This window comes from Rhinopithecus bieti, unplaced genomic scaffold (assembly GCF_001698545.2).
Source record: "Rhinopithecus bieti isolate Rb0 unplaced genomic scaffold, ASM169854v2 scaffold_11380, whole genome shotgun sequence".
Taxonomy (NCBI): Eukaryota; Metazoa; Chordata; class Mammalia; order Primates; family Cercopithecidae; genus Rhinopithecus; species Rhinopithecus bieti.
In genome coordinates, this window is record NW_016807225.1 from 3,547,855 (window position 1) to 3,568,299 (window position 20,445).

Consider the following 20,445-nt stretch of genomic DNA (forward strand, 5'->3'; position numbering starts at 1 on the left):
TTCAGAGTGCATAACATTTACAAAATACACACCAGCAGCAGTCGTTGCTAAGGGCTATTAATTCTGTACCTAGGCAAACATTCTGCCACCAAATAAATGCTAACGAATATGATGCAAATGACCCAACCAATATTATACTGCTTAACACAAACCAGCTTATCCTTCAAATGAAGAAGTTACATACCTGTTTCAAAATATAGAAACATACGACGAAAATAATGTCTATACATAAGACTAACTTTTTGCAGTTTTGTTATATTCACAATTCTACACCTTGGGGGTGAGGGAAGGGAGGGTCGAGGTGGGTTGGGGGAGGGGCCCTCAGGATTGGAGAGGAGCTGGTCTAGGGCAAAGGAGGTGGCTGCCCAGTGGTTCAAGGGTCTCTTTCCTTTTTCACTTTAACATCCCCAGCTAAGATAGTCGCGATTTCGCCCTGCATGAAGGCCCAAGGTACATTCGACCCAACTAGGGGGCATTTCTCACCGCTGGGGCAATACACCTCGCCGGTGGCCCCCTGGGCCTTGATACTCTCTCTAGAGCAAGGGAAGCAAAATTTGTGGCTGGGGACGGACGGGCACTGAACGAAATGCGTGTCCTCCAAACGTTCGTGGCAAATGGTGCAGCAGAGAGGTCCGCTGTTGGCCATGGGGGAATCCGGAATGTTTTGGGGGTGCACTTGGTCCATGCCCGGGTGGGCGCTAGGCGGCGGGGGCGCCACCTGTAAATTCAGGTCCCCATTACGTGATGCCAAGCGGCGCTGCCCTGGCACGGAGGCCGGCGAGACTGGGCTGCTGCTGTTGCGCCGCGCGGACGCAGTGGTAGAGTGCACGGAACTGCCATCCTTGGGCGAGTGCGCTGTGCCCAGAGTATCTGCCACCGACATGAGGGCGGCCATGGGGGACGGACCGTTCTGGGGGGCTGACTCAGGTGGGGTGGTCCGGTTAGAATGGGGTCCCAGAGGTGGGGGCGGCGGAGGCGGACCCCTGCCGCGTGCCCTGGCGCCGCGAAGCCCCCGGCGGACATGGTGAGCTTCAGCGCCTCGCTCTGGTTCGCCATCCACTGTTGCCTCTGCTGGTCCTCTCCCAGCTTCAGCGCGCCCTCGGCTGAGTCCGGGGGCTCCGGAGAGGCCTTCCTTTTGCGCAGGCTGGCGGCTGCGCCCCGGCCCGAGGGAGCCGCGGGCGGCAGGGCCCCGGTCCCCGGGGGTGCGCTGGGGGCGCGGCTCAGACTCACTAGCGCCGTGGGCAGCATGGGACAGCTGGCGTCCAGGTAGGGCTGGGGCAGCATGTCAGCGCCGGGCACGCCCTCCTTGAAGAAGCGCACGGCCTCGGGGAGCAGGTCCCCAAGCAGGCGCCAGTCCCCGGAGCCGTGCTTCTTTTCGTACTCCAGGTACTTGAAACCCGAGGATAGGCCCCGGCCGAAATCCTTCATGCAGTCCTGGTACATCTGCTTGGCCACACCAGATGCACTGGAGTACACGTTGCCCGAGCCCGTGGGGTACTCAATGAACAGCTTCAATTCGTAGTCCATGCCGGGCTTGGAGACCGCGTCGAAGGCGAAAACGCGGCCCAACAGCGAATGGTCCTTCTTGAAGCGAACCTCGTAGGGCGTGCAGCCAGCCAGCGTGAGCAGCGTGTCGCGGACCATCTTGGGCTTGTTGGCCCACTCCTCGGCGCGGTTGCGCAGGCTCTCGCTCAGCTCGGCCAGGGCCTCGGCGTTGCGCTGCTTCTCCTTCAACTCGCGCTCCTGGTCTGTGCTCGACACCGAGCCGGGCCTCTTGCCACCAGCACCCACGCCCACCTCTGCCACCGACGAAGAGGTCGAAGACGACGCGGAGGACGACGTGGCCGATACACCTGGGGTACCCCCGAGACAAGCGGGGCCCCCAGGAGCCCCTGGGGAGCAGGCGTTGGGGCCCACGGCTGCCCAGAGCGTGGGGCGGGGGTGGGGGGAGTACCGCGGCGCTGGCCGGGCCGTTAAGCAGCGTCTGCGGCAGCAGGTTGGGGGGCACAGTAAGCTGGGGACCTCCGCTACCCCCCGGGTTGGGCAGCCCCGTCACCAGCCCACCGTGCGTCCCACGCCGAGACGCCACCGACGCCGCCGCTGAAGACGAGTTGGGGCTCTGGCGGTTCAGCTCTGGGGGTCCCTCCTCCGGTGTTGGTTTGGGGAAGCCGTTTGGGCCCCCCAGGCCGTTGGGCAGCCGCGTGGCGTGGCCGCTGCTTCCCAGGCTCACCGGCGGTGGCGGGTACTCGAAGCGGCTGCGCTGTTCCACCGCGGCGGCGGCGGCGGCGGCGGCAGCGGCCGCGCTCAGGCCGTAGCGTTCCAGGCCAGACGGGGCCGCCAACACCGCAGGCTTGCTGGAACCATCAACGTGGTTGAGCTGTTGTTGCTGTTGCTGCTGCTGCTGCTGCTGTTGCTGCTGCTGCTGTTGCTGCTGCTGCTGCTGTTGCGCGGCGGCCGCGGCCGCTGCTGCTGCTGCCGCCGCCGCCGCTTCCTTAGCCGACAGGGCCACTGTCTTGACCCCGACGGGCGGCGGCGGCCCAGGGGAGCGGCCGTCCTGGAAGCAGCCGTGCGCCCGCTTCAGCTGGCGCGCGGTCTCGATCACGAACTCGATGCGATCGGCGCCCTCGTAGTTGACGCAACCGCGGCATACGGGTTCCGAGAAGTCCCAGATCATGGCCCAAGGCATGCGGGGCAGGTCGCACAGGTAGCAAGATTGTCTCCGGGACGAGGACACCTGCGCCGCCGACATGATGCCGGCCCTGGGGAAGGTAGGCCCCCGCCCGGGCTGTCTCAGCGACGCCTTCTCCTCTGGGAGGACTGGCCGGCTGGGGAGGGAGTCCGACTGCGGGGGAGGGAGGAGGGGGGGCGAGAAAGTTCTGCCCCAGGGGCTGGAGGGAACGCGAGTCTCCACCGCCGGCGCAGCGCCTCGCCGTGGGGGCTCCACCGCCCGGGCAGCGGACGGGTTCAGCCCGCTCTTCGCCCCCACCTCCTACTGCAGTTGTCTTGTCGCGAGGGGAGCTCAGGCGCCTTCTTCCTGGTGCTGCAGACTTGGGCTGGAAGCTCCCGGCCCGAGGGGAGGGGGCGAGGGTGCCCGGTGCTGGCCGCCGTTGCCTCTTGGCCCCCTCCCCGGAGTGGATGGTGCGTGGAAGCTCGAAAGGGGCTGTCTCTTCCTCTCCCCGGGGGCCCCCCTACAAGCTGCGTCCTCTCCCCGACGGGCCCCCTGGGGCGAGGGCTAGAGGGTTCAGTGCCACCCGGTGCCCGGGTCCAATCTTGCTGAAGCCGCTGCTTCCCCGGAGGACCGGGGGAGGGGGTGGCAGCCGAGAAAAGACCTTCTCCCCTCCGCAGCGTCGGCCGTTCTGCTGGCGGCGGCTGGGTTTGCACCCCGGAGGGAGCCGCCGCGGCCACTGCTTCCAGGACGCACGAGAGCAGAGGAGAGGAGGGCACGCACGCAGGCTCCCGCCGCCCCCAGGCCTGGCCGGCGCCCGGGCCGCCGCGGCTGGCGGCGCTCACGTTGGTTGCAGGGCGCTCGCGCGGCGCCTCCGCCCGGGTCGCATCCCTTCCCGCTCGTGCTCGCGCTCGCCCGGAATGTGGGGTTGTGATTGTTACTCTACGTTCCGGAGGCGCGTCTCGGCGCTCCTGCTCCGGCTGCGGCTCGCGCTGTCCCCGGCTTGGCCGCGCGGGATGCCGCCCGGGCGGAGCGCTGACGTCACCGCCATGCTCTGCACCAGTTCTCCCCCCCTCCCCTTTACACTTCCTCTGTGGAGCCCACTTGTTGCTCCGGAAAGGCGCATGCGCGGCAGGATGCCCAGATTCCTCCCAGCCGGCCCCTCCTCCGCGCCTCCGCCCTCCCCTCCCCCCTCGCCGTGTGTGTACAACAGCTGAGGCCCGGCGAGCTAATGCTGGAAGTCCAGAGCTGGGGGTGGAAATTAAACAGACGATGACCTTTCTTTTTCCTGCCCGGCATTCCCAAGTAAAACGCATTTAAGAACCACTAGCGTCGTTTCCGATCCCTGCTCCCCACCCCACCCCCAAGCCTCGGCAGTGAATTTAAATGTCCTGTTTCAGGATTTTTCGCCGTGAATTTCGTATAAGGTATTAACCATTTAATCTGCGATTGAACCTTATCCCCCCTCCGACGTGGATGTTACATTCATCGCCACCACTGATGCCGAAGCACCTGCAAAATTAGCTGTTTTACAATCTTCCAGAAACTGTCTTTTCTATTTGTTTTTGTGCCCTGATCTAGGAACCCGGGCTTCAACGATGGAGCTAAATGAATTCAGAGTGCGCTACCCTTCCCCCTAGCCGCACTCTAAAAATTTTGGCTGAACGTCTGAAGAAGATACGAGCACCCCGAGGCCTTTAAGGAAAACCGTCAACTGGCTGCGCACAGCTGCAGTTGAGGGCAGGGAGGGGTAGGGGCCGGAGAGGCCAAACAGGTGAGTGGTTTTTCTAGAGTTTGATTTTTAAAAGGTAGGGGCAGCATTTAATAATACTGATATCTTTTTGTAAAGCACAGTCGCAGTTTTCAAAGTTATTTCTGAGGCGCTGTGATCTCACTCCATGCTGCCCCAGAAGGCAGAACAAGGCCGTGATTTCTTTTCTTTCTTTTTTTTTTTTTTTGAGACGGAGTCTCGCTCTGTCGCCCAGGCTAGAATGCAAAATGGCACGATCTCGGCTCACTGCAACCTCCGCCTCCCAGGTTCTAGCGATTCTCCCGCCTCAGCCTCCCGAGTAGCTGGCCTTAAGGCACCTGCCATCAGGCCCTGCTAATTTTTTGTATTTTTGTAGAGACAGGGTTTCACCATGTTGGCCAGGGTGGTCTTGAACTCCTGACCTCAGGTGATCCTCCTGCCTCGGCCTCCCAAAGTGCTGGGATTACAGGCATGAGTCACCACGCCTGGCCAAGGCGGTGATTTCTTTTGCCTTACAAGATCACTGCGCAGGCCGGGCACGGTGGCTCAAGCCTGTAATCCCAGCACTTTGGGAGGCCCAGTCGGGCGGATCACGGGGTCAGGAAATCAAGTACCAATCCTGGCTAATCTCGGTGAAACCCGTCCTACTAAAAAATAACAAAAATTAAGGTTGCCGGTGCGATGTGTACTGGCGCCTGTAGTCCCAGCACTCAGAGAGGTCTGAGCATGAGAATGGCATGGAAAACCTGGGAGGTGGAGCTTGCATGGATGCGAGATCCGGCCATCGTCACCAGCCTGGGCGAACAGAGCGATGACTCCGTCTCAAAAAAAAAAAAAAAAAATAAAAGATCACTGCTCATCAGTATTGCTTATGACACAACGGATTTGTTGGTCGTAGCTCTAGTTGGGGCATTTCTATTGATGATTCTAATTATTGGATTTGCTTTTTTTTTATTTCATGAAAACTGAGATAATCCCAGGGAAGGCTGGAGAAGGGAAAGCAATATAATGGGATTTCGGGTTCTGGAGTCTGGCCAGCAGATTGAAATTTCCTCTCCATCACTTACTGGCTTTGCACCCTTAAGCTAGTTACTCACAAAATCTCTTTTCCGTCTGTAAAATGGAATGGTAGCTCCCATCTTATTAGGATTGTTTGAAATTTCAACTTGGGTTTTTTGTTTTTTTGAGATAGGATCTTGCTCTGTTGCCCAGGCTGGAGTGCAGTGGTACACTCGCAGCTCACCACAGCCTTACCTCTCAGGCTCAAGCAATCCTTCCACCTCAGCCTCCCTAGTAGCTGGGACTGCAGGCATGTACCATTACACCTGGCTAATTTTTTTGTATTTTTGGAAAGGGATGGGGTTTTGCCATGTTGTCCAGGCTGGTCTCGAACTCCTGGGTCCAAGTGATGTACCCACCGTGGCCTCCCAAAGTGTTGGGATTACAGGCATGAACCACCTCACCCAGCCTCAATTTGTTTCTCGTCATAATAGGAGATAACGCTTCCTTAGACTTGCCATGGGACACTTAGTAAACTAGGTGGCTTACTTGCATTACCCTTAATATTATCTACATTATTAAGGGGATATTATCTATAGTATTTTGTTATTGTTTTGAGACAGAGTCTCACTCTGTCACCCAGGCTGGAGTACAGTGACGTGATCTCGGCTCACTGCCACCGTCACCTCCCAGGTTCAAGCGATTCTCCTGCCTCAGTCTCCTGAGTAGCTGGGGATAACAGGCACCCGCCACCACACCCAGTTCATTTTTTGTATTTTTAGTAGAGACAGGGTTTCACCATGTTGGCCAGGCTGGTCTCGAACTCCTGACCTCAGGTGATCCTCCTGCCTCAGCCTCCCAAAGTGCTGGGATTACAGGCATGACCCACCGTGCCCGGCCTATTATAGTATTAAACCCTTAATATTATCTAAAGGGTATATTCTTTTACCTCCATTTTACAAATCAGGAAAGTAAAGAAGCTATATAACTTGCCCACAGCCATTAGTGATGGAGCTGGGATTTGAATCTAGTAATAATCTGATTTGAGAGGTGGCTTTGACAAGCTCAGGCTCACAGAGGTGGTTTGGTGTGCTCAAAATTCCCATCAGCCCCAGTTGATCTGGTGTTAACAATCTTCCGTAAGTACTATGCCAATACACCTTCATATCCAACCCCCAGCCTCCCCTTCCAAGCGCATTTGTACCACTGGGTTCTAGATACAGAAGCTGTCGATCTGCCACTACCAGACTGTAACCTAAATACACCATACAGAATGGAGAGCAGTGTCGGACTCACAGTGTTAGTTATTATCAGTATTGATACTAGTGTTGGTACTATTGCTGGTTAACATGTGACAGTACTTTGTAAATTGCATAAAATGTAAGGATTACTATGCTTATCACTCTTATTACTACTAATTGCAATAAAGTTCAGTGGAAGCAACAAGAGATACTTACTTTTTTTTTGACAGTTGACTTCCAGAGCCTATTCCCTATCCAACACTTCCCAGAGCCCCAATCTCCCACTCATTCTGGGGCCCCCAAGTGCAAAGGAAAGGCGAGTTTTTAAGGACAGAAGAGGAGGAGGAGCCCTAGGGAGCCCCTCTTTCATCTCAAAGCAGCCAGATTTCTGTTTTTGCAAAACAGTGAGCTCACTGTGCACTCCAGAGCAATAATAAACTTTCTCTGGCCTGCTGGCACTTTGCAGTGATTCCTCTGTGAAGAACTGCTTGGGGAGCATTGCCTCACTCTCCCAGACTTCAGCCCTCCCCACACCACAGCTACCCTGGAGTGAGTCAAAACATAGGGGTGGGAAATGGTTTGACATCCCCACCAGCCTGGGGCTCCTTAGCTTTGGCTTGGCTGGGTGACCCATTTCTTTACATTAATATTTATTCAGCCCTTCCCTTTATTAAACCAAAAATATTGGGAAAATAGCAACTTAGCCACAACCCTCCAGCCAGGCTGCTAGAGAAAGCAAGTTGGATTCTATGTCATGGTGTTATGTTTGGTATGCACACACATATGTCTCCATCTCCCTGTCTGTCTCTGTCTTCACTGTTACTAAAGGAGATATATATACACACATACATGCCGGGGTGCCTTCAGACACACTGAGTTAGAAATCAACGTGTATTTAAACAGACTTCCATTACAGTCTCATAATCCTTTAATTTATAAAACACAGCTCTCTCCAAACCCCCCCCCCAAAAATCACCATCATTTGTGGTATCTCATGTTGCCTGTCTGAGATGGCCGTTTGAGGATGTGTGAGAGAAGGTGAGAGGCAAGAACTCCAATGTTCTGGAGGTGGGTTTTCTCCCCGAAGAAGAGTCCCGTGCAACAAAACTATGACAACAGTGGAAAGGAACTGGAAAGGATTTGCGAGGGGGTTGGTGGAGGTGGAGGAGCCTCAACGTAAACTGCCACGTGCAGAGACTCACGGAACTCTGTCCATGGGGTCTGGGAGACAAGCAGAGACTAGCAGAGCCGGGCGCCAAACGGCGACATCGTCTTCCCAAAGTTCCTTCCTATGTCGCTTTCCCCACCCAGCTTGCCATCTGGGCTGGCATCCTCAGAGAACCCTGCTGTAAACTGGAGCAAAAGGTCAGCTTTCCACCTGGCCTTTCCGGAGCACCATAGCCCAAGGTTACTAGTGGTGAGAAGGTCGCTAGGCGCGCACTTCGAAGCTCCCTGCAGTCTTCTGCCCCCGCCGTTTTGTGGCAGAGACGGGGCGGGTGGGTTGGGGGGGGCCGGGGGGTACTCTTGGCCTGGCATCCCTGCAGTCAGCTGGCTCAACCTTCGAGGAGGCCCGGGCTGTACCTCGCGTCACCCCGCTGCAACGCGCGCCGCCAAGCGCTCCAGCGAGAGAAAGGCCTTTTTTGGTAACAGCCCCGCGGTAAGCGGGACCCACTTCTCTGGCCTGCGAGATCCGCCTCGGAGAAGATGAAAACAAACGTCTGGGCTGGGCCCTCCTCTGGCCTTTCCATGGCCCTGATCACCGCGCGCCAGGAACCCCAGAGGCGCAGTTTGAGCCCTGGGCCCGTAGAGACGCGCAAAGGGGCTATGGAGGGTGGGGGAAGGGAGACAGCAAGATGATTTACGCTTTTACTCCCAGGCCCATTCCGTGGCGGAAGTATTTGCCTTTCCCTAAAGGAGTAATCCCGGTATTTGGGAAAAAAAAGTATTAACTTAGGCCAGGGCGTAGGGTTACGCAAGAGCCACTCGAGCATGAAATCCCAGGAACAACGTGATTCGCTGAGAAGCCCCGGGGGAGGGGAGCCTGCACCGCCTGCCAGGACCTGCCCAGCCTGGGGCGCGCGGGCAGTCGGGCTCTCAGTGCAAAATCGGGTGGAAGGAAAAGGAGGGCGGGCGTAGTGGTTGGTGCAGGCACAGTGGCCACAGCGAGGGATGGATCTCTGACTGATTTCTTCCTGGAGGGGCGGGGAACAGGGAGGGGAAGAAAGGCGCGGGGAGTCGCGTCTGGTTCCTGCCTCCTCCCCGCTTCCTCTCTGCCCGTGTGCCAGGATGGGAGAGCCCAGCGCTGTCCTCAGCAAAAGCTGGCGTGGTTTTTTTAGGTCCAAAAATAAAGGAACCCTGGAATGAGCCGCCCAGGGACCAGGCCTAGAGGAAAAAAAGAGGAAAGAGCCAGACAAGGGTGCTATTCACTGACCTGGTTGGGTTAAAACAAATACCCACACCCCAAAAAGGGGAGTTGGAGAGGAAGGAAGCCTTGGACGGCAAAAGTAGGCAGAAAGCTGGCGAGGCGGCCGACCAGGCCACAGGTGCGCATACCCCGGGACCCTCCACCCCGCCGGGCGCGCGCCTGGGCCTCAGCAGGGAGTAGGAGTGCCAGCCAGTTCCCACTGGCCCGCACCGACCTGGGGATTTCCATCGCCGGCTACGGAGACCCGTTGCCGCCGGCGCTTTCCTGCTGGGGCCACCAGAAGGCGGGGTCTCAGCGCGGGAAGCCCCTCCCTGCAGCCTTGCCATCCCTCAGTCAGGTCTGGTACACGGGGCAGCTGTCACTGCTGTGCGTGGTTGGGATGGATGGGCCAGGACCCTCAAATATTTTGGCTTGCGTGAGCTAGGTATTTCAACCCGAAACTCAGGAGAGAGGGAGGAAGGGAGGGCGCTTAGCATTTGGGTACATATTTACATTGTGTTGTTTAACTTGGACTTGGCTGACCCTAAACAGCTGTGTGAACTTGAGCAAATCACTTGAATTTCGGTTTCTTCATCCGTAAAATGGGAAAAAATCACACTGCCTCCTTTGCCTGCCTCGTTGATCTGTGTGGAAGACAATATAATGCGGTTAATAAAATGTAAAGACATTATTAACAATATAATGACCAACATTTGTGTAGGGCTCCGAAGTGCACTCCCAGACATTATTTCACCCATCCCTACACCAACCCTGTGAAGTAGGTGTTACTTTCATCAACCTACTGTATAGGTGAGCAAAGCCAAGTCCAGAATTATTGGAAACGAGGTTTTCTGGCTGTAAAACTGGCATTTCTTCTTTCACCCCGCCTGTTGCTATAGCCTTTTGAGGGTCTCAGATGCTCCTGAGAAACTGTAAGAAATTAAAACCTCTCTCCCCGTAGGAGTTTACAGGTTCACGTCCCAGTAGATGCAAGGTTATACATAAATTAGCAAAGGTTATTATGGAGTTAAAATCACCATCCAGCTTTGAAGCAAAATTGAGTAGTTATGCTTTCCTGGCATCCTGTAAAACTATTCTCTTTCTTCCTGCCTTTATTGTTTTTTTCTTTTTCTTTCTTTTTTTTTTTTTCTTTGAGAGAGTCTCACTTCGATTGCCCAGGCTGGAGTGCAGTGGTGCCATCTCGGCCCACTGCAGCCTCAAACTCCCTGGCTCAGATGATTCTTCCACCTCAGCCTCCTGAGTAGATGGGACTACAGGTGTGTGTGCCACCACGCCCAGCTAATTTTTTATTTTTTAATTTTTAGTATAGAAAAAAAAAGATGATGTTTTGCCATGTTGCCCAGGCTGGTCTCAAACTCCTGGACTCAAGCAATTCACCTGCTTGGGCCTCCCAAAGTGCTGGCATTACAGGCATGAGCAACCGCGCTTCACCCATGCTGGAGTGCACTGGTACAATCTCAGCTCACTGCAGCCTTCACCTTCGAAGCTCAAGTGATCCTCCCACCTCAGCCTCCAGAGTAGCTGGGACTACAGGCATGCGCCACCCCATACCCAGCTAAGCTTTTTATTTTTTGTAGACACAGGGATCTCACTGTGTTGCCCAGGCTTGTCTCTTCAGGGCTCAGGCAGTTCTCCCACCTCAGCCTCCCAAAGTACAGGGATTACCACGACACTGGGTCTCTTCCTGCCTTTTCTATACCCTGGTCCTTGGCAGAGGTGATGGAGGAAAATCTGAAGTTCTAGAACTCACTGAAGCATTTAGGAATTTACTGAGGACAGCAGCATTTTAAACGTGCACTCCTGAGAAAGACCCCAGGCTGAAAAATAAAGAGGAAGGAGGAAAATGAAGAGAGTGCATTTTATAGTGGAAGGAGCCTCTTCTCATACCCAAATGTCATATCACACAAGTAATGTGCGCCACCTTATATGGGTCACACCAGCTGTGTAGACACTCCCTCAATATGTACTGTCCTATTCTTAGGCTGGGGGCCACTTGACTGTGGCAGGGTACAGTCCTCAAAGCACTTCTGGCCACCAGGTACAGTGCAGTTGTGCGCACCTGTAGTCCCAGCTACTTGGGAGGCTGAGGTGGGAGGATCACTTGAGCCCAGGAGTAGTTCGAGACTGCAGTGAACTATGATTACACCACTGCATTCCACCATTCCACCCTGGGTGACACAGCAAGACTTTTTTTTTTTTTTTTTTTTTTTTGAGACGGAGTCTTACTCTATTGCCCAGGCTGGAGTGCAGTGGCGTGATCTCAGCTCACTGCAACCTCCACCTCCTGGGTTCAAGCAATTTCTCCTGTCTCAGCCTCCCAAGTAGCTGGGATTACAGACGCCTGCCAGCATGCCCAGCTGATTTTTGCATATATTGTTTCATGGGGTTTCACCATGTTGGCCAGACTGGTCTCGAACTCCAGACCTCAGGTGATCTGCCCACCTCAGCCTCCCAAAGTGCTGGGATTACAGGCGTGAGCCACTGCACCCAGCCTTCATCTCTTAGAAAAAAAAAGCACTTCTAGCCAAGGGTAGGTGTACAGCCCTGACATCAAACCTGGCCTAGGCATCATTGGAGCAAGAAAGCCAGGAAACAAAGGGACCCCTCCAACACATCTAGAGGACCACCATACTTTAACCTGAATTCCCTCTCTGGCCATACACAGAAGAGTAAGCTTGATAGGTCCCTGGTGTGAAACTATTCTCAGTACTTACATTTTGTTTTGAAGCTGAAACTTGGCTGCCAGACGGCCTGGTAGGTTTCTGTTCCCCAACTCCTTAACCAGTGCCTTTCCATTTACCATTCATTCAGTTACTCAACTATTTATTTAGGGAGCACTTTCTATCTCAGTGCCAGATGAACCGAGCCAGACTGGCTCTAGCCCAGAATCTAGAAGCTTCCATTTCCTCCTAGGTGTCCTACTTTCCTGATGCAATAGCCCAAAAGTCATAAGAGGCAGAGCTTGTTCAACACTCCCACCAGCCACATGACTGACTTAGAGCAATCTATTTATTCTCTCTGGGACTCCATTTCTTCACCTGTCAAAGGTTGATATTAAAACCTGTTCCCCTACTTCGGGGGTTTGCTATGAAATTCTGTATGTTAATGCCTAGGGCTGTAGAAAGGCAAGACACTGTGACAAATCTTTTTTCCAGCGCTAAGCCCTTCGAGGTAAAATAGGTGGAAAGCCAGGCCTGCCGCTAAGCCCTGTCCACTCTCTTCATCTTGCCCTTGGAGGGCCTCTTCCTGGGGGACCAATCTAGCATGTCCGAGTCCTTCTGGGCTGACAGACAAACAAGCAATGACAGGCTCTAGGCCTAAGAGCTGGAGCAAGACAATAGTAAGGTTAGGCTGTTTTTTTCTCATCTCTCCTAGAGAGACAAGCATATCCCCTCCCCACATCCCTGGTGGTGGCAGTGAAGCTCAGAGCAGTTGGATTTATTTGGGGCTTTTACTTTTTTTTTTGTTTTGTTTTGGCCAATTTGGAAAGAAAAGAGGCAATGACCTCTCTTTAAAACACAAAACTAGGCAGGAAGTGTACTGGGCCTGAGTGGCAGGGACTAAGGGTGTAATTACAGGTTTTTGTTCAGCATTTTCAAGTAATTAAATCCAAAGGAAAGCGAGCCTAGCAGAGGCTTCTTGGATGCAGGGCAGACAAGAGCTGTGTGTATGTGTGTGTTTTGTGTGTGTTGGGATGGGGAGGAGAGGCAGGAGGTGAGAAATGGATTTGCTTTTCAGGCTGAGAAGCCGGCTTCTTGTCTTTATTAATATTTTACATTGCTTTTCCAAAAGGTAGCCGATTATTCGTCTTTTATTCAGTGCCACTGCCCTCTCCTTGGTGACATTTTCAGCGTGCACAGCCTTCTAGGCACTGATTTTCCTTTCGTGCCAACTCTCCCCCTCCCCACTTTTCATATTCCCGCTTTCTGCCTGGTTGCCCACACAATAAACCCACTGCAAAATCCACAGCCGGCTTTCTTGCCTACAGTTTCCATCCCAGCGACCTCCGACTCTGCAGAATAGTCTCTCCTTTTGTTTTAAACATCTTCTGGCTTTCCTTGTTCCGCTTTAAAATACTTCTTACCACCACCATCCCTACCCAGCCTCCCCCGTGGCTGCCTTAGTTTCCTTTTGGGACAAGCAGTCTGTGTGCACAAGCACACCTGGTTTGCAACGCCCAGAGCGTTTGAAATGGGTTTGAAACCTAGAGATGCACGGGCTCCTCTCTCCTCCCCTCCCCTTCCTTCCCTCTCCCTGGACCTTTGGTGTCCCTCCGACGTTCGCTGGACGTTGTGAAGTGACAAGCAAGAAAGGATCTACTGTCTGCTCACATTTTTAAGGGCAGGAAACCTGACCCACCCCCAGACCACGCACCCCAAGGAGGGGCACTTGCATTTTCCGGGAGGGCGGGCCTCTACTAGGGTTAGCTGGGGCTGGCCTGGAGGCTGCCCCTCCTTTCTTCCTTCTCCTACCCCCACCCCACATCATGCCCGCAGATTACCGCCCCCACTTCCCCCTCCAGTCCCCTTCACCTACTCTTCCCAAGAACAGATTGTTTATCAGAACGGGCAGCCAAGAAACCTACTCCTGTTTCTGGCCTCTGCCAGAGATTAATCACACTTGGGAATGGCACAAAACTTGACTGTGTTGGGGCGGGGTGAGGCGTGGGGCTAGGGAGGTGGGGAGATGGGAAGATAGTGGGGTGGGAAGGGTAAGTTAAAGGAAAAGACGCACATAAATTTGACAAAGTACCAAATCGGGGTTACCGCTACCCTCCCTCCCCGCCTTTATTTTAAGTAAGTCAGTGCCAGAGGAACGGAAATTCTACTTCAATTCCCACTCCCCTCTACACCCAACCCCAAATTACGGCGGGCGGCGGGGGGAAAAAAGCGAACGCCCCGCCACCCCCACGCTCCCCCTTCCTCCCCTTCTCTAGGTCTTCATGTTTGATGATTTAATAAGTACTCAACTGGCCTTTTAATCTGATACATTCTCAGCCCTGCGTGGTGTGCTCTGCTGCCGCCGCGTGGCACGCGCTCGCGTTCTGTGGGGCTTGGGACAACACAACTCAAACCGGACTGCCTGACAAATCCCCCCTTTTCATCCTTCTCTTTGACACATGACCATCAAAGGATCGGCACTTGTAGGGGGGGGGATGAAGAGACGGAGGGCGCAACCGGAAAAACAAGAGGGGAGGGGGAAGTAATTTATGTGCTTTTCTAAAAAGGCAGCTAGTAAAATTCCTAAGGGAAGAACAACATCTGCCACAAAATTGACTGTCTTGGTGTCATTTTAACTCGATCCCGTCAGGGTGAATCAATGTCAGGGCTTTGCCCACGTGGACCTGCAGCCCCTGGGAGCTGAAGAACACGGGACACGAAAAACATCCCTGTGGCTGGGAGGTCGGCCCTTCTAAAGGAGGCCCGGGAGGATGGGTATTTGGCTCTTCACCAAGGCTCCATCTCCATCGGTTTTTTTTTTTTTTCTACGACAATTCATTGCAGATGGAGTTTTTTTTTTTAAATTGGCACTGATAAAGGAAAAGCCAGGGATAGAAAACTCCCCATAAAACACGGCCCCCAAAGGGAAGTGCAAAACCCATTTGATGCAAAATATAGATATCTTCACCCTGGGTTTTTCCCCCTTTGCTTTACAACTCTGCAGACATCAGGTTAGCACAAGGTAATAAATAGTCCTTGCACAGCAGGGTCTGGACTAGTGAAAACAGTTTACTGAAATTAATGGGCCTCGCTTGAACCAAAACCTCCACTTTGGAATTAATGCCAGACATAGTTTTCCTGAACTCTATCCAACCGCCTAAGCGGCAGACAATTTTCATTCTATTTGTGCTGGAAAATAAAGCCCAAGCCTTGATCTCAGTGTAGATTTTCATTAAAAAAAAAAAAAAAAAGTACAGTGAATACTATGCCAATTTCCACTTTCTGCCCGCAGAAGCCCTTGTGCTCCGGGCTGTGCGTGACGGTCAGAAGTTATCTGGTAAACTTTGCATTGAAAACCATCTCCGAACTCACTCCCCATCGGTGGCCTCAGAGCTTTCACCATGACATCTGAGAGATTCAAGGAAAGCTCCAGAAACAGGCTCTGCTCTCAATAACAACCCTCTTCCCTACAGATCTTAGAAAGGCTGAATCTGAACAACGCTGCCTGCAAGACCTCCATTCCTACCCTAAATAAAGCGCCAAACCATCCAACCGAAACCCACCCCTCCTCCCTCGGTACTCAGGGTGTCTACAGCTCTGAGGCTCCCTTTATTTTTATTTTTATTAATGTATTTTAAAGGCTGAAAGGCACACACACCACACGCGTTCACACCCAGTGGTTATGGGGTTTTGGCAGGTACGCGGAGACCCGGTGCCCCAGCTGTCAGTGTCTGATCCCAACCCCTCCTCCCCCTCCCTGCGTTATTTATTAATAAAAGCCTGGTCGTGGGCAGCCGGCGTTCTGGTTTTCATTGTACAGTCTGCACTGGTGACACAGGACATGTGGAAAATTTTGAGAGCACTGCGGTGAATAGTGTGGAGGGGAGCGTGAGCAGGGGAGGGGAAGGGAGGGAGGGGAGCGAGTTACTTTTTAGCTTCCGCTAAGTACTTGGCGGCTCGCCAGGCCCGGAGGATTCTGGGAAGCGAAAACCTCCCCAGTATAAACTGCCAGCTTTAAGCAGCCCTGACAGTTCTGCTCCTTCCAAACTTGGCAGCCGTTCAAAGTGCTCTTTCATTTGAAATGCTGGAAGCCTGCCATGTGCAATGCAGATTTGCTGTGCCTGTGCGCAGAAGGAACTGATAAATGCCGTTGCAGTTGCCATGGGGACAGGAGGCTATCAGAATGGCCTTGTGATCTGCAGCCTCTCTGCGCGGCAGGCTCTCGCTCTCCCCCTCCCGCCCCTCCTCCCTCTAGTCAGTGAGATGGTGAAATAAATGTTCTGGAAAAAGGTTAACCCTCCCCGCTCTGGTTCCGAGGCTGAGAGGAGGTTAACCTCTAAGCAGTTCCTTGGCCTTAAGTGCCAGCCTGGAGCACAGGTCTCAGCGCTGTCCTTGGGTGGGTCACCATTCTCCCGCTCTCCTCTTTCACACCCCCAGCTTTCTTCCTGCTCCCTGGGGGCTTTCACAAAGCGGTGTTTTTAATAGAGCTTTTCAGCAAGCCCTAGTGTAAGTATTTGAGTCATCAAAACCCGGATGTAAACACAGCAGCCCTGCATTCTGCACAGTTTGCGTGTATTTTATCTTTTTAATAATATTTAGTTGGCAGCTTAAAACTGCAAGGATGCCAGATATTTTAGCCAGCCACTTACATCATGCAGCATCCATCTTGAGGAGAGTGGCGGCGGGTCCTTTCCTTGTTCTCTTGCTCCCTGCCGCCTACCTGAGACCGCAGGAAATCTGGGTCTTTCTGAAGGCATTTTCTTGTGGTGTAGTCCCCTTGGAACCGCGGCCTTTAGAATGAACATGACATCACCTTGGGCAACAACGACAGAGGGTGCGTGCCTGTAGGAGACAAGACACGGGGAGATCCAAGGTGAAACAGATCTATCATTTACGCTGCGCCAATTTCAGGTGTGTGAGGGTGCACAGTCTGGATCATCGGGCCCCCATTTAGCACAAACTGCCGTTTGAAACACAGTTTGATTTAATGTACAGAAACAAAATAGCACATTCAGATTTGGTATATTTTCAGGCCTGTAATGCCAACACTCCGGGTGGCCTGTTTAATGGGGAAAAAATGAAATATTCCACTCCAGCCCAGGCCTATGGAAACCAAAGAGGTTTAGTGATTTATTTACATTGGGGGTAAAAACGGTGAGCAGTATTCCTTCTCGGCTCACTACTTCCTGAAGGTTTCCTGAACCTAAACCTTCGTTAACATCCCGGGAAGAGAACTTATTTTTCCTGTGGCTTTCAATATTTTCTGCTAAATGTATTTCGGCGCACTGTTTATCTTGGGCTTCAGCTTTCAGACCTTTATGCACTTTTAACACCTTGAGGCTGTTTCACTGAAAAATGGTGTGTGTTAATTAAAGAGGACTTTATGTGCTGGGCATTAAGACAGGGGGGATTTCTGTTTTGATCTGTCTGTATAATGAGGGCTTCAGGATGAAACGTAAGTCAGAAGCCTGTTAGCTTCTTGAAGCCCTTTTGACAAAGCAGGACCTTGAATGTGGGCCCTTGTATTCAAACCCTTCAAGACCACAGAATGTTGAACTGAACGAAGTAGTTCTTCCTAAGTGTGTGGTGAACATGGAGGCCAGGACAGGAGAAAGACTGAAAATGCCCCAAGTTCCTGGGGCTTAGCTGCAATTTCTTTGAACTTGACTCTCTCTGGGTGTCTGCTCGTGATTGTCACGGCAGCTCTGGCCAAGGCGATGCACTCTGTCTCGCTGGAATTTCCTGATTCCAAAGTAGTCCCTTCCAAATAAATAATCAACAAACGCCATCTGCTTCACCTTGCCAGCGGGCACACAGCTGAAAGGTTAGCTAAAACCCACAATTTTTAGGAGCAGTTGGCTCTTGAGACATTTCAAGATAGGTTTCGGCTTGGAATTAAACTAGAGTTGGAGGCAGAAATCAGGTGATTCAGACAGCAACCTCCCCCCGCCCCCCACCCGCCAACTTCCCCAGACAGTCCAGGCAGCTGGGTTTTTGGCTCTCGCAGCTGCTAAGCTTTGGCAAGCCAAAAGCATATTTCGTGGTGGTGATTCCTTTCCCAGGTTGACGGACATGTTTCTGTACTGAGCACAAGGCATGTTTCCTGACTGTGTGTGAATCAGAGGCTGCATTTTAATCCAGGGCTTCTGGTGACAGTTTTAAGCTGGATGAACAAAGCAGACCCTGACATGTCCCTATCATCAAGGTCAAGAGATAAAGAATCTATCCTAAATGTTCGCCACCTCTAGCCCAGATGTATTACATTTATTTATTTATTTATTTTTGTTTTGTTTTGTTTTTTGAGGTGGAGTCTTGCTCTGTCACCCAAGCTGGAGTGCAGTGGGGCGATCTCAGCTCACTGCAACCTCCGCCTCCCAGGTTCAAGCAATTCTCTTGCCTCAGCCTCCCAAGTTGCTGGGATTACAGGCGTGTGCTACCATGCCCGGCTACTTTTTGTATTTTTAGTAGAGACAGGGTTTTGCCATGCTGGCCAGGCTGGTCTCGAACTCCGACCTCAGGCGATATGCCCTCCTCAGCCTCCCAAAGTTGCTGGGATTACAGGTGTGAGCCACCACGCCCAGCTATTTTTTTTTTTAATTATGCCAAGAGCAGCCACCACCCCACAAGTCAATGGATGCCCGTGTTCATGTGTCAGATGTTACCCTTCTCTCTGTCAGTGTTTTTGTGGTGTTTGCTTCTTTGTTGGCTTTGGTGAGAAGATTTACAAAAGCCATTTTAGATCCTTGAGTGCCTTCCCAGATTGAGGCAAGCCCCAAGATTCCAAACAGCCTTGACCTTGTCTTTGTCACCCCATTACAGCAGAGAAGATAACCAGGGGAGTCCTCGGTGTGGCCCCTCCATACCAGGGCCCGGAGAGCCAGCTTCCCAGAAATCCATGGATTAGGAAGCTCTGTCATGGGCCAGTTCAGGAGCGGCAGGGGGAACAACTCCCTTTTGTTTTGTTGTCTAGCATGTGACCAGAATGCTGCCAGCTAATTTTAACCCCACCAAAGTACTGCTGGAAAAAAAAAAAAAAAAAAAAAAAACTATCTTGCATCTGGAGAGAGAAATGCTGTGGGCTGGATAAAAGCTTTTCAGCCTGTGTTCCTTCCTGTTTCGGTTTCCAAACTTGCATTATCGGTAACCTGAAAAATGATGAGTTTCACCAAATTCCTGGATGTTGTGCAAGAGGACAATGAGTCTATTTTGGGTGGTGTGAGTGTGTCTGGCATAGACACTGGGAACCATTGTTTTCAGGAGGGAGAACGTTTTGGGGTTTCCTGGTGCTTTCCTTATAGGGTCTCAAAGCCCCAAGGGTTACTGCTGCTGGGAGGAACCCTCCATGGCAACCATGGAGGCTGTGCTCTGCAAAAGACCTGGCTGAGAATTGGGTGGTTAGGCCAGAGGGTGGGGGTGGGGGGTGACAGTGGCAGTGGTGGCTCCAGAGGTGTTAAAAGGTGCTCTGTAGGGAGCGTTTGAGGTGGAACAACTGGAGCAGGAAGAAGTGGAGAGAGAGAGATGCTTTCACTGTAGCTGGGCGGCCCCCTGGGACACAGGGCACCACTTCTACTAATTCTCCATATCTGCTTTTAGCACCATGAGTGAATGGAGGATTACATGGAGCTCCCCATCCAGGATACTGGATTCTCAAAGCATACCCACGGTGGTTCATTGTTACTGTCTGACTGGATGGCAGTTGTTGCTAGTGGAAAAGTCCAGAATCGCAAGACCCAGGAAATGAAATGGTTTGGGTGAGACAGCGTGTAGCTAGGCAGGTGCGACTGGCTGTTCTAGAACTAGGTAGTAAGGTGGACTGCCGTTAACCTGAGTGTCCACAACGCAGTCTCGGAAGATAAGGTCAACACTGCAGCACTTGCTGCAACCTCGACCAGGAGAGAGAGCTTGGTGGCAGTTGTTCTGACAGCTGCAGAGGGCTTCAGTTGCCTGAAAAGCCATTTGCTCAGCCCTGCCCTGTCTGGGCAACTTCTGTGTATTTCAAGGATCCTCATGGGTCTCTGCGGCCCCCCCTCTTTTCTGAATTCTCAGGCAGACACCATCTTCGGAAGGGCAGGGAACTCCATCTTCTGCTTCTAACTGGCTGCTATAACCTGCCAGCAGTAGTCAAGATCAGTTGGCAAATCCCTAAATTAAGGTTCTGTTTATTCTGTTGTACCAAAGGCTTGTTTTGAGCAAGATGTTGTGCTTTAATTAAAAAGATGAGAGATCATGAGTAAGTGAAAATATTTTTGAATCTTCACAGATAGGTTTGAATTTCAGTTCTTGCGATTCACAGTAGGGGGTCAGGCTGATCAGCACTTTTATCTGTGAGACCATCTAGAAGGTTTTCTGTAAGTTAACAGCTGACTCTTCTGCACAATAGAATTGTAAAGGGAATCCTATGTCAAGCATTTGTTCCTTGCTGCTTCCCTGTTTACAGATTTTAGCCAGCCTTCAGCTGTCATTAGGACATATTCCTCATTTACCTTTCTAGCCAGAGGATTCCTAAATGTTTCATAATAGCTCCACAGCTGGAATGCAGCTGCTTGGGGTGGAGCAAACATAACTCCCTATAGGTCAGCGGGTGAGGGAGGGCAGGGAATCTTGGAAGGTTGGGAAAGTCCTTCTAAAGCCAGAGCTCAGGAATGAGTGGGGCCTCTGGTGTGAAGACTTTCCAGATGGGGGAAGGAAGGGTCCATTTTCTGCCC

At 52.5% G+C, this 20,445-nt stretch overlaps 1 protein-coding gene and 1 long non-coding RNA gene across 2 annotated transcripts; both read right to left on the reverse strand.

Annotated features, from left to right (window-relative positions):
- IRF2BPL (interferon regulatory factor 2 binding protein like) lies at positions 1-2,932 on the reverse strand. Its single transcript, XM_017880602.1, is given in 3 exon segments — positions 1-984; positions 987-1,912; positions 1,914-2,932. Coding segments are annotated over 3 exon segments (2,373 nt in total). The 5' UTR covers positions 2,750-2,932; the 3' UTR covers positions 1-373.
- A 4,703-nt stretch (positions 2,933-7,635) lies between these two features.
- LOC108534988 (uncharacterized) lies at positions 7,636-10,001 on the reverse strand. Its single transcript, XR_001887089.1, has 2 exons — positions 9,863-10,001; positions 7,636-9,703 (listed from the first exon to the last, which is right to left on the reverse strand). It is a non-coding gene; the product is annotated as an uncharacterized LOC108534988 (long non-coding RNA).
- Positions 10,002-20,445: the final 10,444 nt, after the last annotated feature.